The 15,733-nt window shown below is 39.8% G+C and overlaps 1 protein-coding gene across 1 annotated transcript in view; it reads left to right on the top strand.

Annotated features, from left to right (window-relative positions):
• LOC101851563 (A-kinase anchor protein 1, mitochondrial) overlaps positions 1 to 15,526 on the top strand; it is a 38,188-nt gene extending 22,662 nt beyond the window's left edge. The window contains exons 5-9 of the mRNA XM_035968382.1: positions 553 to 733; positions 2,558 to 2,705; positions 3,644 to 3,711; positions 4,895 to 5,037; positions 8,200 to 15,526. Of these exons, the coding sequence (XP_035824275.1) occupies positions 553 to 733; positions 2,558 to 2,705; positions 3,644 to 3,711; positions 4,895 to 5,037; positions 8,200 to 8,298 (639 nt within the window). The 3' untranslated portion in view covers positions 8,299 to 15,526. The remainder of the gene's footprint in view (positions 1 to 552; positions 734 to 2,557; positions 2,706 to 3,643; positions 3,712 to 4,894; positions 5,038 to 8,199) is intronic.
• Positions 15,527 to 15,733: the final 207 nt, after the last annotated feature.

Here is a 15,733-nt window from a genome sequence, read left to right as displayed (position 1 = left end):
TGTCTAGGGCAGGCTCGCTCCAGTCTTTGATAGGTGGTCTGCAATCTCATTCCCTGGTACTCCAGAATGGCCAGGCACCCACTGCATTGTGACCCGGACGCCATAGGAAGAGCCCATCTGTTTTACAAGGCTGAGAATGTTCCCGTCACCTCTGTAGTCTCCTCCTCCTTCGACGGCTTGGAGTACTGACATTGAGTCAGAGAAGACAACAACATCCCCTGGTGTTACTGCGCCTTCAAAAAAGTCTTGGGTGATCTGCTCCAGGGTCTTTACTGTGGCGATTCCTCTCTGCGTTGTAGTTAGAGCTGTATGTTCCACATGGGCCTAATAGTTGGGCTGATATGACCTAATGGCATTGTAATTGCCATACCGTAGAATTCTAACTTAAACAAACGAGCAAAATATTTCCCAAAAGTTTTACACATGAGCTTTCTTCTGTTCCAGCTAAGCCTTTTACGCATGAACTTTCTTCTGTTCCAGCTAAGCCTTTTACACATGAACTTTCTTCTGTTCCAGCTAAGCCTTTTACACATTAACTTTCTTCTGTTCCAGCTGAGCCTGCCGGAGGGCGTGTCTGTGGAGGTGTACGTGTCTGCAGTGGTGGACGCCGGCCATGTGTTCATTCAGCAGCCCACGCACCGATCCTTCATGTCGCTGGAGAAGCTCAACTACTTCCTCAACACGGCTTACGGCCAGGACCCCAACATTCCACCCGTGCCAACCCCAGTGGAGTGTGAGTGACATACAGTCAAACCTGTGTAAGACGGCCACCCATTGTCAAGGAGAAAAGTGGCCGTATAAGATAGGTGGCCGTCTTAGGCAGGACTGACCAAGATGAAAAAAACAAACCCCATTCCCGATCGAAAGTAGCCGCATTATTGTTGTTTTTGTTGTTGTTGTTGGTTTGTATTTTGTTTATTTTTATTTTGTTGCTGATTTTTTGCGAGGGTGACAATAAAACGAAATGTGTCAGACAAGGAGGACTGAGTGCTATGGTAAAACAAACACATGGGTCGCCACCACTCGCAGAACGAGCGACGCTTCTGTCACAAGTTCATGTTGATGTCCTTTGTTACTTTGTTACAGACTGGGTAAACAGTGACCACTCATCTCACTTACGATTTGTGCATGAGTTCTGGGCGGGTCTTATGAGTTATGAGGGATCACACGCTTACCTCACCAGCAGCTGAAAATTGGTAGCTATTGGTCAAAAGTGGGAGGGGCTTACACAACATGATCCGTTGGAGGGACTACCTAACAACAACGACAGGTGATTGGATTATGACGGCTCGCCCACAACGCCAGGGGTCAATGCACAATTTATGACAAAACGTAATGGAGTCACTAAGGTGGCCGTCTAAGACAGGTGTTATTGCTTAGTGTGATAGGGGTTGTGTGTTAAAATATGGTGGCCGCGGCCGCGTTGGACAGGAGCCCGTTTTACACAGTTAAATTATATAGGAAAAACGCAAGGGGGGAAATGGAAAGTGGCCGTTAGGACAGGTGGCCGTCAGGACAGGTTCGACTGTATTTAGAATGGGGGGGGGGATTGTGTGTGTTTTCGTTTTTATCAGCATGCTTGACTACTTATCTCCGGTAAGCTGCTTCGGCGGCACAGCTCAGCTTGCAGTCTGAACTGCTGTGGTGGTTATCTTCGGTTAGCGGCTCGGTCACATTCCTATAAGACAACGGCGACATTAGATAAACTTTCAGGGATTGCCGGAAATAGGTTTGTCTTACCGGGAGTCCTTTCATTAGATGAAGAATCAACAAAATAGGTTGATTTGTTTTGATTTTAATTTTTATGACCTATTTAGTGACATTAAAGTCACTCTCAGGTTTCCTGACTAAAGACAAAGAGGGCTCTGGAGTAGTGTGGAACACACAAACGCACACACACACACACTCACCCACCCACCCCCCCACCCGAGATAAAGAGTTAAGATAATATTTAGTATTAAATGTTTAGTCTTCATTTGCAACTTTATTTTGGATGGACTATGGTTGTTCCACTCTCAAGTTGTGACTTTTGTTCGTTTAGATGGTGTGATTTGTTGGTGCTCAATTTCCATTTGTTTGTAATTGTTGATCGTTGTGTAATTTTTGGGTGCTACTCTTCATTTCATGACTTATTTCATGCAGATAGTATGAAATTTGTTCTTTCAATTTCTGTTCATAATTTTTCATATATGTGCTCACTCTCATGGGTGGTTGGCGGGTGCTCTGGTGTGGTTTGCACCCTCTTTCCTATGAAACTATGTCGTCCTTATCTCTCCTCCTTCTTTCCATTGTATGCTACTCTCTAGTAATATCTTTATTCTTTGACACTTAAAAGACGTGTGGGTGGTTGGTGGGTACTGTAGTGTGGTTTGCCCTTCTCTTTCCTGTCAAAACATCTATTTTCCTTATCTTTCCCCTGTTTTGTGTTTTTTTTACTCTTTTGTAACATCTCTAATCTTCAGCATTTACCTGACCTAATTGCATTGCAAGAACTGTAAAACTCTTAACGAAACTTAAGCTAAGCCTCACTGTCCATCGATCACTTTGTACGGTACAGGTGGTGTGATCTGCGTATGCCAGAACGACGGCGCGTGGTACCGGGCCATGATCACCAGCCTGGAGGACGAGGCCGGAGAGTGCCAGGTCAAGTTTGTCGACTATGGCGGCTACGCCCAGATGCCTGTGTCCTGTCTGAAACAGATCAGGTGCGTCAGGGTCATAGAGCTGTTGTTTCTTCTTACTTCTTAAACCCCAGAATTTTTTTTCTTCCAGTTTTCTTGAAATAGGTATGGAGATGTGTGTGAAAAATGTTTATAAAATGGCTAAAACTTTGTCAAAGTGAAAGAGGAAGTGGTTTATGTGTTTGTCTAATACTTCCAGGTCAAAATAAACCAACTTGGATTCATATAAAATCGCATTCGCAGTAATACTGCTTGTTGCCATCTAGCAGGACACTGGGATGTGTACCAGAAGACCAGGCAAGTTGCACGGAACCCTCCCATCATCCACTCAGGGTAATTGGGTTAATTCGCTGAGGACGATTATTGCACCTGTGCAAATGTCCTACACCTCCAACGGAGGACAATAATTGTAAATGCAGGCATGCTAACTGCCCTGAATTTCTCTGGACCATCCCAGATTCAGCTATGTGAAATTTGAGAGGCTTGTCACCAACACTTCATCAAAGCCAGTCCTACTTGATTTAATTTTGTTTGTTGTTACGTTATCTAATGTTATATAGTTGGATGTCCCTGACTTGGGTTTCAAAAAAATTGGCAACCCTGTAAATGTGTGATTCTACTAGTTTTACAACATTTATTTGTTTGAGAGCAACAACAAAATTGTTCCCAACTAGTGTGAGCTTAAGATGTCAGCGGTGCCCAAATCCTTTCAGTAGGTGGGTTGCGGGTAAGCTGGTATGATTTGCTCCTTCTTTCTCAATCATCTATCATCCTCATTTGTCCTCCTCTTTTTCTTTGTATGTTTCTCTCTAGTAACGCCTTTTGTCTTCGGTACTTGTATGACTTATTTGTGTTGCTAGTGCCTTAAAACTTCAAGGAAAGCTTAAACTAAAAAAGTAAAAATCCTCCCACCCATCTCCCAAGCGGTTATCTTATCTGTGTGATGGTTTTCTTCTCCACAGGACTGACTTCATGTCCCTTCCCTTCCAGGCTGTGGAATGTTATGTAGCCAACATCACACCACTTGAATGTAAGTTGTGTGTCTGTTTATATACTGGTACTATTGTGTGTCTGTATGTTGATGCCATTACTGTTGTGTTGGTCCAGCTTAAAATGGTTGGCAGGCACTCTGTTGTGGTCTGTTCCTTCTTTCCTGTCAAATATTTATCGTCCATGTCTTTCCTCCATCTTTTCTTTGTATGTTGTTTTTTTCGCAACACCTCTGAATTTCAGCTCCTGTATGATATATTTGTGTAGTTGCAAGTGCAGGAAAACTTTTACTTAAGGGGAGACGTACACTCCCGGAAAATTTTTCTAATTCTTGCACCAAGAAGGCCACATATGTCAAATAGTAGATTTTGAGAAAAACTGAAAAAAAACCCAGGGAATTTTCAAAGGATTTTTAGCGCAATCTGCCCTTTTCAAACGCCATTAAGGTCATTTAGGGTGTTTTGACAACAGTTTCGTCATTATGACCCCTTACAACAGATGTCAAAGGATGTTTTTCTGCAAAAGCTAAAGATAGTTTGAAAATTTTTTTATCGATATTGTCTGGGATCTCCGACCCGGGTCTTCCCTTAAGAATTTGGCGCTGTGGCGTGTCTGTATGATGGTATTGTTTGCTGTAAGTTTTTTGGTAATGAGGAAAGCAATTTTGTGGGTGATTGAAGGTTGCCTCAAGCAAGTCATATTTCTTCCCTTTTCATCTGTTGTTTCTGTCCCTTTGCCATGCACTAAAGCAAAATGATGTCAAGTGCGTATCGACTCCTCAGTTTAAGACTAGCATACATCACTTGTCAAAATAGCATATGGTGGAATCTTGCTCGAGGCAGTCGACTTTCTCAGATTAAGCAGTTTTGTTTTTGGAATTTCCTTTGCGTAAAACCACATACTGTCCGAATATTATGATTGGCATGTGCCATTGTCTTGAGAGGTCGGGGCTATGATTTTGATTTTTATAAACGTTCTAGTGAGAAGTTGTCCTTTGTTTATCCATTCTGACAGCAAAGTAGTCTGAGGAGGGATCTTCTAGTGACATTTTTTTTCTTCTTTCACTTATATTTTTAAAATACTTTTTTCCATGTTAAGTATTTTTGTGTGTTTTAAAGATTTTTTTCTCACATTTTGGGGTTTTTTTTAAGGGGGGTGGGTGGGTTGATTTTGTTTTTGTTTGTTTATAAAAAAATTAAAATATTTTTTCCTTCCTACCACAGCGGAGCAGTACTTCAGCAATGAGGCCACAATGTCACTGTGGGAGATGACGGAGTACAAGCTGCTACAGTGTCAAGTGGTGGCGCGCACAGAGACGGGAATACCTCATGTACACCTCTATCAGATAGATGCAGAGAACAACTCTGTAAGTTACACACACGAGCAGGCACGCAGCTACACACAACGTGCATGCACGCACTCACACACACACACACACACACTAGCAATGCCAATCGGGCTTTCGTGTGCGGCGAAATTTTGGTCCCTGTTTGCGGGTGAATTTTTAGACCGGGTCGGAACGTAAGGGACTAAATTTCTCAACCTCGGTCTGCTCTATTTCAAGACCAATGTGAATGAAGCTTGGCAACCAATCAGAAAATAGGGCAAACTAATGATATGTGGACGTTGATGTTTGTACTCATAAATTAACCTATACTTTTGGTGTTGGGAACACTTTCGTATCTGGTATACCGAAAACTATAAGGAGCTTGATTTTCAATGTTGAGAAGGTAAGAGATCTAGCTTTCCTCTATAGTGTCCTCAAATTTGAACGTTCTGTGTCGAGTAGCTGTTTAGATCCGATCTTAAATGCCCTGTCCAAAACGGCTTGGCATGGAGACCGGCCATTTTCCTCTCACTCCTTCACAAATGTATGTGACCTACAAATCCCTGCATGACTAGTCCAGGCCCGTTCATCATTGGTCACTTGAAATAGGGCAATGGCGGGCGGGCGCATTCGGTTGTTTTTCTCTCTGTTCCTCTGTAACATCGTAATGGGGGTATTCCGCGAGCTTATCTCGCCTCGAGGTGTTCGCGTCTCAAGAGTTTTTACGGCATACTTGATTGAATTAAATTATATTTTAAGGTTGGCATGGTCTAAGGTCATTAAAGAAAGCTTTGCCATTATTTTATTTAGTCAGGCTGCCGACATATTCTTTAAAATCCCCTGTTGTGATACGATACTATAAATAAAATGCTATCATTCCGACACCCCTTTTTCGCAAAATTGGAATATACCGAGTGGCAAAAGTTCTGTCACACCCACCTTAAAAGTACAATAACTCATTTACTATTCAACATAGCTGAGAGAAATTTGGTACATGGGATCTTTATTCATTTTCTGCCAACATAACGTGAAAAGAATTGGCAAATGTCTTTCTTTATTCAAGGGAGATAATTTTATTCCCACTGACCCTTGCAAAATCCAAATCAAAGTTTGTTCAGTATGGCGTGTGGCCTCTTCCAGCTTGAATTACTTGAATTGAGTTGTGCCCTTGGTTGGCCACGTCTAGGCTTGTCTTGGACAGTTCTAGTGGTGTTAAAACATTTGTTCAAGCGTTCGATGGTTCTTCTGCACACATTTACGTGTCTTGCAACAGCAGAAAGCGCAATTAAAGAATTTATACACACAGCCCCTTTTGTTTTCAGAATATATTGTTTTTTTATTATTTTGAAAACAGGTGAAAATTCTGCCTAACCGTTGAAAAGTACTGAATTTTATAGTGTGTAAGGTGTGTTTACTCATTGTCTACTTGATTCAAAGCAAATGTTGTGTGTAGGAAGCGTTGATTTCAACACAGACCGAGAGAAATCTATACCAACACTTTGTCCACGTACTACTTCCGGTTTATGAGTTCTTTCGTCTGCTTTTGCACAAGGAGTCTCATAAGTCACACAAGTCATACTTTTAATTTTTTCTGCAATTTTTACACTGTGCCTAAAATTATTGTGATATAAAGGGTGTGACAGAACTTTTGCAACTCAGTATATGAACACCAAAATTTTAATCATCACAAAATACCTACGAAATTGTTAGAAATGATTTCTGCTTCCAAAAAACTCATTGGGTAGCCGAGTTTCTTTCGAAAGCTCGAATAAATTGCTGAAATATCGTTGATTTTCTTACAGAATATGCCTTTGCGTGGTCTACTTTTTGGAGTATTTCCCTACATGTGGGTCATCCATATTTTGCCGACCTTTACAACCCCATAACTTTTTATTTATTAACAGATTCTTAACATTCGAAAAATAATTCTAAGAATTGAAAATTCTTTCTTAGTGCCATATAAAAAAGGGCTAAAGCGAAAAATTGAATTTTCATTGCCATTCACACACACTCAGACACACACACGCACTCACACACACACACGATGCAGTTTCAGTTGGTGGTTCATGTTGTTATCGATCCAGGTTGGTGGTTCATACAGACTAGAATATCAGTTGGTTTAGAAAGAGTTTTACGACATTCTCAACTAGATACAGTCATATAAGAGTTCGTGGGAATACCACACATACTCCTTTATCAGACAGATGTGGTGAACAACTCTGTACGTTACACACATAAACAAGTATACATTAAAACATGAACCAAGTACACATTAACACGAGTATACAGTATGTACATCCCTATGAAATAGACACAGATAAAAAATGTTTATGTTAAAAACACACTCGTGCACACCCAGGCACATGCACTTACAAGCGAGCTCACGTACACACGCATATTGTGCGCGCACACACACACACCCTCAAATTCATATGTGCACTCGTATACACGCAGCACAAACATCCAGCCATCAGACTTTGACATAATTCATTAAAAGTTCCAGTTTGTTTCCAGTTATGTGTTTTTGGAGCCATTCACAAGAATCGGGATTGTAGTGTTCTGGTACAGTTGCGATGTTCCCCCCCCCCCCCCCCCCCGGTCATCTAAACACTGCAGATGGTTAGAGGGCAGTGCTGGTAGTTCTTGCTTCTATACTATCTATCCCCTGATGTTTCTCTTTGTATATCTTGCTTTTTCCTAGCACTGCATGACCATTGTGAGTACTGTACAAAGTTTTGTTTTTCTCTGTCACAGCTATTGTGTACTTTGTTCTTTACATTATTTTTTTTTTTTTTTAACTCCGTTCTTTCCCTAAGATGTACTCACCTACTCTCCAATTTTCCCTTTTTCTGTGGTTTTTTTTTGGGGGGGTTTTGTTTTGTTTTGTTTTGTTTTGTCTTTTTCCCTGCAATACTAAATGCCTGTTTTCATGTGGGTGTGCCTCTCTGTACTCAAACAAACAAAGAAAATCCCAAGTTTTGTGTACTCTATTTTTTTTACAGGTTTGTGTACTTCTTTGTTCACTTTTTCTATTTTGTACTTTCATCGAGGTGGTTGGAGGGCGTCTCTGGTAGGTCCCATTTCATTTAGTTCTTTCTGTTGTTTCTGTCTTTCTCTGTCTTGCCTTCTTCCCAGCACTGTACGATTGTTGTTGTGTCTCTGTGCTTCTCTTTACTCAAACTCAAACTATTGCACTTTCAGCCTGTGATGATCAACCGCGCCCTGGTGAACAAGCAGCTTGTCAGGTGGATTGAGATGTGTTCTGACGGGGAGGGTCAAAGCTGCCAGTCTCCTGAATGATCGAAAATTCATTGATGTTTGTTCAAAATAGTATATTATATTCTTTTTATGCATGTGGACTACAGTGACATGGAAAGCTCTCAGGTGCAAACCTTCTACGTCTTAAGATTTTTATCTTCATTGGAAAGCTGTTCATGTAGAAATTACTTCCTTTTTTTGTTGCGTTTTGGATGAAATGTTCACGCTGCCGCTTGCTTATCTTTCAGCCTGTGATGATCAACCGAGCCCTGGTGAACAAGCAGCTAGTCAGGTGGGTTGAAATCTGTTAGCCGGCGGCAGCGACAACGACAACGCTGACATGAGGGGGTAATGACGGGCGTGAGAAAAAAACTGTCTCCAGGGATGTTGTGTGTTGTTGAACCTTAAACCATTTCACTGCAATTTTGTATGTTGATTGAAAGTGTGTGTGTGTGTGTGTGTTGACTTGTTGTATCTTTATATAATATTTTGCTAAGATGTAGATCTACAGGGTTGGGCTTGTTGGTTTGTTTTTGTTGAGTATTTGAACCCTTATCATGTAGACATCTACCTGGGTCTAAAAAAATTGGGTAGCAATATAGTGTACCATGTTGGAAAACTTGTGGAAATTTTTGGAGTTTTTTAAATTTTCAGTTACAATATATGCTGAAAAACAGATTGAGATGTTTGGTTTTTGCTTTTTCCTCTTGGAGTTGTTTAAAGTTGTTACTTAGGACTCTTTTTTTTTTCTAATCCATTATCTCGTAAGAGCTCACGATTTCAATTCTTTCAGTATAATCATTAGATGAGCACATGTAGGCCTTTGAGTGGGGATGTCTTTCGTTTTTCTGTTCTTTTTGTGTGTTTTTTTTTGGTGTTTTTTTGGAGGTTGTTTTTTATCTAGATGGTTATTTTCTTTAAAATGTGTTGCCATGAATCTTTTGAACATTTTGTTGACATAAGTTTTGTGCCATTGTCAGAACGTTGATAAGTCAAGACCTTTTTCCGTGCAATGGAGTGACACTGGGCTTGAGCATGGGAGGTCATGCTGCGCCTGGGTAAAAGTAAAATATAACCCTTCACCCCTGTCCTGATTTTGAACAGTTTGATGTCGGACATATGATGCAAAGTCCGCAGTCACAGTGGGATTGTAACTGCCTCTCACAGAAGCAGGAAACGGCACACTCTCATACTATGCGTGAAGACAGTGGGGAGTTAAAGTTTACTTACAACCTGCGTCCCTTATCATTGTGTACCTACAACTGTATAACTTTTAAGAAGTGTTCCAGTTTCTGTGGATCTGTTTTGGTTTGATGGATAACCTGTCCCTAACAGGTCCTGAAATGTTATTAAGACAGATGATCTCATCTCTAATTTATATTATAGTGGATAGTTGGAGTAATTTTGCTTGTGTGAGGTTTAACTCTTTCCCTACTGGACTATTTTGCTTCCCTGCAACCAAATGTATCATGCATCGAAATACAAGGGAGTTAATTGCCTTCTATGAGAGAGCTCCTTAAAAAAAAAGGAGTGTGTGAGCTTAAACCAGTGGTTTGTGTAAATCTGAAGACTGAATGGGATGGGGTGAGATTTAGAATTTTTCGAGCTGTGAAAAATAAGTTGATTATGTCAATGGGTCACCCACATACTGTGGTTCACATGAGTGATCTCTACTCCTATTTATTTATAATATATATATATGTGGCCAAAAGGAAGTGAATTTTTTTTTCTTCTTTTTTTTTTCCCTTTGGTTAGCAATTTTGCAAGACTAAGGTATTGGTCCTCTTTAGGGAGCAGTGTCTAATCTGAGATATTGGGTTATTCTAAATGAATAAAGCATTTCAGTTCTGTTGATTGCATTGTCTACGTTGTGAGGAACCTTCTGGCTGGTGGTAAATAATGGTCTGGTCTCTTGGCTTTTTTTCTTCTTTATTGTACTCGACTTTTTTTTCTTTGATAAGCATATGGTGTAGTGTTACAGCTTTGTCGTCGCATGCAAATGACACAAGTTTGAAGCGAGTGTGGGGACTTTTTTTTTTAATATCAAGCATCTTGGCATGAATGCTGGGATTAATATGTCCCACTCAGTGTGCATTGGTTCTAAGTGGAAGGTTCGAAGCTGCGGTGTCCTGAATGATCTAATATTCATTGGTGGGGGATTTAAACTGGTTTTTTGTTTTTTTTTACTGCATGTGGATCACAGTGACATAGTAAGCTGTCAGGTGCAAACTTTCTTTGTCCGAGATTTTTACCTTTATTGGAAAGCTGTTCATATAGAGATTGATCTTCTTTTTGTGTTGTGTTTTTGCTGAAATTTTCTCACCACCTCTTGCCTGTCTTGAAGTTCTGTGGGTGTTCAAATTGATATAAAGGCCTTGAAAATAAATCTTACTCTCACTGGAAAAATCAATGGCAAAAAAGGAAGGGATAGACCAACAATAACTTACTCAAAGAACTTGGACAGATAGTTGACGAGGAAAGGACCAGAATTTAAAACAAACAAAACTTTGCAGATGACATTTCTCAGAATCTGCCACTTGAAGATATTGGGTATGTGAGGGGGTTTCATGCAATACTTGATCATCTAATTAGCCTTGCCCAGTCTGTGTGGTGTGCATTTCTGTGTGGATAGATGTGTCGAGGTTGCTCTGTGTGTGTGGTTTGTGTGTAAAAGTAGGTCTGTCAGTGCAAGTCATCATCATCAGTTGCTGGTATGTGTGCACAAGTGTTTTGTTTGCAGTTGTAAATAACTATTGAGATCTAATGTTTGGTTGTTGATTCGTTGTTAATGTGCGTGCAGGAGAAATATCATAAATGCTTCCATAGAATTGTGGTTTTTTTTTTCTGCTTGAACCAGATTGCCGTCTTGAATTTTTGAACTATTATTATTATGATGACATGTGTTTTGTGTATAATACTGGTTGTCAAAATAGCATGATGTGCATGTTAAAGAGAAATGTGTTTTTTTCTAAGAATATTGATTATTACTGTTGAAGCTGTTGCATTTATTGAATTTTCCGTTCCACATGTTTTTTTTTATAATGCTTTTGTGCATTTTTTTGACTTTCTTATATATCTAGATAAAGTGTAATGCACATTTGGAAGGGAATCAAACCCGTGTCACCTATGTATAGAGTTCAAAGATTAATTTTAAAGGACTAACTCACCAGTAACCCATCATTACTTAGGTCTAGATGGATTGTTTAGAACAAGGGGAAGGGAATTAACTCATCACTTGGCACATCTATCTTGACAATGTACAAAGAACGGAGGGAAGTTGTTGCATTAAAAACATTTTTTTTAATGTGTAAACAGTCCTTGCTGTATGTAATAAAGTAGCTGCAGTTTTGAAGCACGTACTAATTTAAATCTGGTGTCATTGCTGAAAATTGATGAGTGCGAACAAACTGGTATTATTTTATTGCTTAGGTCTTATGGGAGTTAACAATGCGTTTAAAAAGAAATTAACACATGGTCGCTCGTGCTGATGGAGGGCAGCAAAGAACAGTTGTAAGGGAACCAGCTTATCATTTACCCATTATCTCTCATGAAGTTCTTATTTAAATCTGGTGTGATTGATGAACATTGATAAGTGCAGAAAGAGTAATGGAATTGTATGACAAAGCAAAGTCATGCTTCCACCGCTCGGGTCTGTACACACATTATCATCAAGTTCAAAGAGCAGCTGGAGGGGATCTAACCTAATCCATCATCACTGAAGTCTACATACTAGTACAAAGAAAAATTGGATGGGAATAAGACCGTCATCAGTTCAACCCATAGAGATTATAAAGAGTACTAGAGCTCATGGCAGTGAAGTCACATGTGTCAGACGTGGGGCAGTGGGCATCTTGCTCTCGGCGGCATGACAGATTGGAACAATCTGAGCCTTCACCCAGCTCCCCATGAGCTCTAGTATATTTAACTCTGGAGTGCCCCCGTCATTTCAGTGCAAGCTTGTAGATTTCCTCTCAAGACTGCCGAGACCATCTGGAGGTCTCCTTGTGTGTCTCGAAAAGTACTCGCCCGTCTATTGTTCTTACCCTCAATGCTCAGCATCTCAGTGTTAGTTTTTGTGGGTGATGTCACTGCCACAAGCTCTAGTACTGTTTAATCTCTTTGCCTCAGCCTAGGGAGACTTCAATCAAAGAACAATTTTAGGGAGACTACCTCATCATTACCCCATCCTCACTCTGGTATAGATAAAGTGTAGAGAACAAATTGGAAGAGAAATGATGTGAAATTCTTTGTAGGCCTACTTGTACAGATGATTTTTTTTGTGTGGGGGGGGGGGGCAGTCGTATTTACTGTTTAAACAATGCTAACTGCTCGTAGACTACAACAGTTTTTAGTGTATGTTCCGATCAAATGTTTCACCAAGCTCATCATTGCAGCTACCAGAATTCACTTTGGGATTACGTTAACCCTTTCCTGTGCACATTCTAGGCCTACAGTGGCCGCCTATTTGTCCTTCTGTTTGCCTTTCAGTGGGTGTGTTCACACTTCTGGGGCTTTGATGGAAGTAAAAGTAAATTGTCAGGGTGTGTGGAATTAGGCACTCGTCCGTTTTTGGACCAATGTAGTTATTGGTATAATCATAAAAGTCTTTTCATTTTCCTGACTTTTGAGGAAAGAAATACTCGTCTATCTTGAACAGAAGTTGAGAAATTTGTGATTGAATGAGATGGGGGTCACCTGAAGTCACGAGTCTAGGTAAAATAAGTGAGAAAATGGAGGACAACGTTTGGTAACTTCCAAAGCTGTAGTGTGCTTAGACTTAGACATTGCAAATTAAATCTTTTGTGCCTTTAATTAAGGTTTTTAAATGGAAATAAAAGGCGTTGAGCCCAAAATAAGAAATATCTTTTAATTGCTCAATGGGCGGAAAAAAATTTGGGTTTCCTTCGATTTCATTATTTTGACAAGCGACTGATATCACCATGGTGCCTGACTGTTGTGACCTCACTGGAGCTGAACTACAAGACTGCAGAACAATGTCAGCGGTCTGGTTTTTATTATAGCCAAGCTTGCCGTTTTTGAAACCATGTTTAAGACGGAGAGTAAAAAAATAACAAAATAACAGGCATTGCTGGCGGGTTTCTGCTTGATTGAGCGCCAACCCTGGGTTTTTTTTTTGTTTTTTTTTTTATCCTACAGCTAGTTTTGTCTATTTTTAACAGGAAAGGGTTGAGTGGATTCCAACGTTGTTGTCTTGCCAAAAAAAAAGCCCAAAACGCTTTTGTCTGATACAGTTTTATTGTTTCACTTTCACATAAATATCTGCTAACATAGTTTAGTGGCAGTACCGTTTCTTATGATGTTTGCAATGCTCAACGATACCATCTCACTGACATCTGTGGTCGAGTGGTTACACCACAATCTTTGCCCTCGCTCACAGGAGACATGGAGATCGATTCCCTTGTAGTTGTAAAGAAGCTTTTTCTTTTTATTGATTGTCCCCATCTATCTGGTAGGATCTTGTGTTCCTCTCAGCTGGGGCTGGTTGTGACAGACAGGGTTGAAGCAGTCTTATACAAGACCGAATTTCCTTATGCAGTTGCGAGCACCGGAAAACCTCTACTAAAAAAAACTAAAACTAAAGGTCAAAATTGTGTTGATGAGGGTGCACAGCACCTTCATTCAATCAATCAATCAATTAGGAATCATCTATGGTGTCACAAATCATGAGTGAAAAATCTTGGTACTTTCATGAGTGCCCAAATCCCTTCAGTCAAACATATTTATTTTTTGGTCCCTCCGCTGTTATATTTGTTATTCAACACCGACTTTTGACATGTGATTCCTATTACATCTTGCATAATAAGAGCAGGTCGGTTGTTTTTCCGGAAAATGTACCAGTAAGAGTTCCTGTACATGTATTGACTAAGAGTGGTTCTATCTTGGCTGTTGGTTAATATTGAGCTTATCTCTACAATAGCAAAGGGCTGTTACGTCTGAGTCAATTAAAGATGTAACATTCTGCGAAGATATTTCGGAAATTTGATTCCTCTTGTTCCTATTTTCTCGATTTCTGAAAACTGCTCACTCAAAGTGAAGCTAGATCACTCGTATTGTTCTCAGGTGCACAAATAGCAGCACAAGAATTGCAAGTTGTATGTATATATTGAAGAAAGATTTTTCAAAGAAAAAAAAATGTCACCTTATGCCAATATAGAGTTATGCCTGTGCTTACTGGCCGTGTGTTAAACTGAAGGTTCATTAGGCAGAAAGAACAAAATGTTACTCAGTGTATTTGGGGGGGGAATAGAAGGGCTTTTTTTTTTTTGGAAGTCCTGTGAATAAACTGTTGAAGCCGCAAGAGTCCTAAAGTAGGACCAAAAAGGTGGCCTCATCACATGAAATTTATCTTGGACATTTTGGGGCAAAGACCTTTCTTCAACGCACGTGCACACTCGCACTCACTCTTTTGGCAGATTCTCTGTCTTGTCACTGTTGGGACCAGGGTACTGGTGTCTGTGATGTAACTGTTGGGTTCTTAGTCTTAGTCTTAGTCTTAGTCTCCACACTCAAGAAATAACGTGAGGTTGATTCCTATGTGAGGAAGAATTTTTAAAACCAATTGTATTGTGTCCAATTTCCAGGACATCATGTCACTTTCCGTGAGGATCAAGGTGAGACTCATTCAGTAGTAGTATGTAATGTCTTTAGACCATCAAAAATAATCAAGGAGGGAGGAGGGTCAGTGCTACACATATTCTTATTAAACAGGCAGCTTGTCTATGGTTTGTACTAATCAGTAAGTGCTTCGGTCTTCATGAAACTGTATATTTGTTGTTATGGAAACAGTTGCCATATTGAATTTTTTTCTCTCTCAAAATGTATCATTTTTGTTGAAAAAATCTCAATAAATTTTTGTCTCAATTTTGAAAATTTTTGGGTGTGTGTTTTACAAAATAAGATAAAGAAGAAAATGTAATAAAATGAATGATGTTATGAATACATCTAAACTCAAAAGCTGCGCAATGCTTTGCTTCTTCTCCTCCTTCATCTGTGTTTCACAGATATCCTAATTGTAATGGATTGAAGATTGTGAAATTGAATGATGGATGTATTTTTTAATTCTTTTTTGGCTGCTTTCCCTTTGGAAGGATAATAAAATCAAACGAGAGTCTTTACCAGAATACCAGTTCCCAATACCATATTGTGCAAAATATTGTACGTAGTTCCTGTTGACCTTTTTTTTCTTTCGTATTGGCTTTGATTTTAATTTTCTGTGTGAAACTGAATTAAAGCTTTGAATTGAACTAGACTACCCTGGGTTTTTTTTATGTGCATGTATTTTAATTTGTGTGTTCAGTATGTGAGTGGTTACAGGGTTATCATGGTAGTCGAAGTAGACTTTGTGCTGTTGAAGCTAGAGAGGTGAGCAGAGGAAGTCTGATAATGATTCTCTGTAAGGACTTCTCTTTTGACATCCACCCCGTGGTGCTGATATGACCGTATGCAGTTGCGAGCG

This window comes from Aplysia californica, unplaced genomic scaffold (assembly GCF_000002075.1).
Source record: "Aplysia californica isolate F4 #8 unplaced genomic scaffold, AplCal3.0 scaffold00055, whole genome shotgun sequence".
Taxonomy (NCBI): domain Eukaryota; kingdom Metazoa; phylum Mollusca; class Gastropoda; order Aplysiida; family Aplysiidae; genus Aplysia; species Aplysia californica.
The sequence above is the reverse complement of the archived record's forward strand: the minus strand, read 5'-3'. Positions and strand labels throughout refer to the sequence as shown.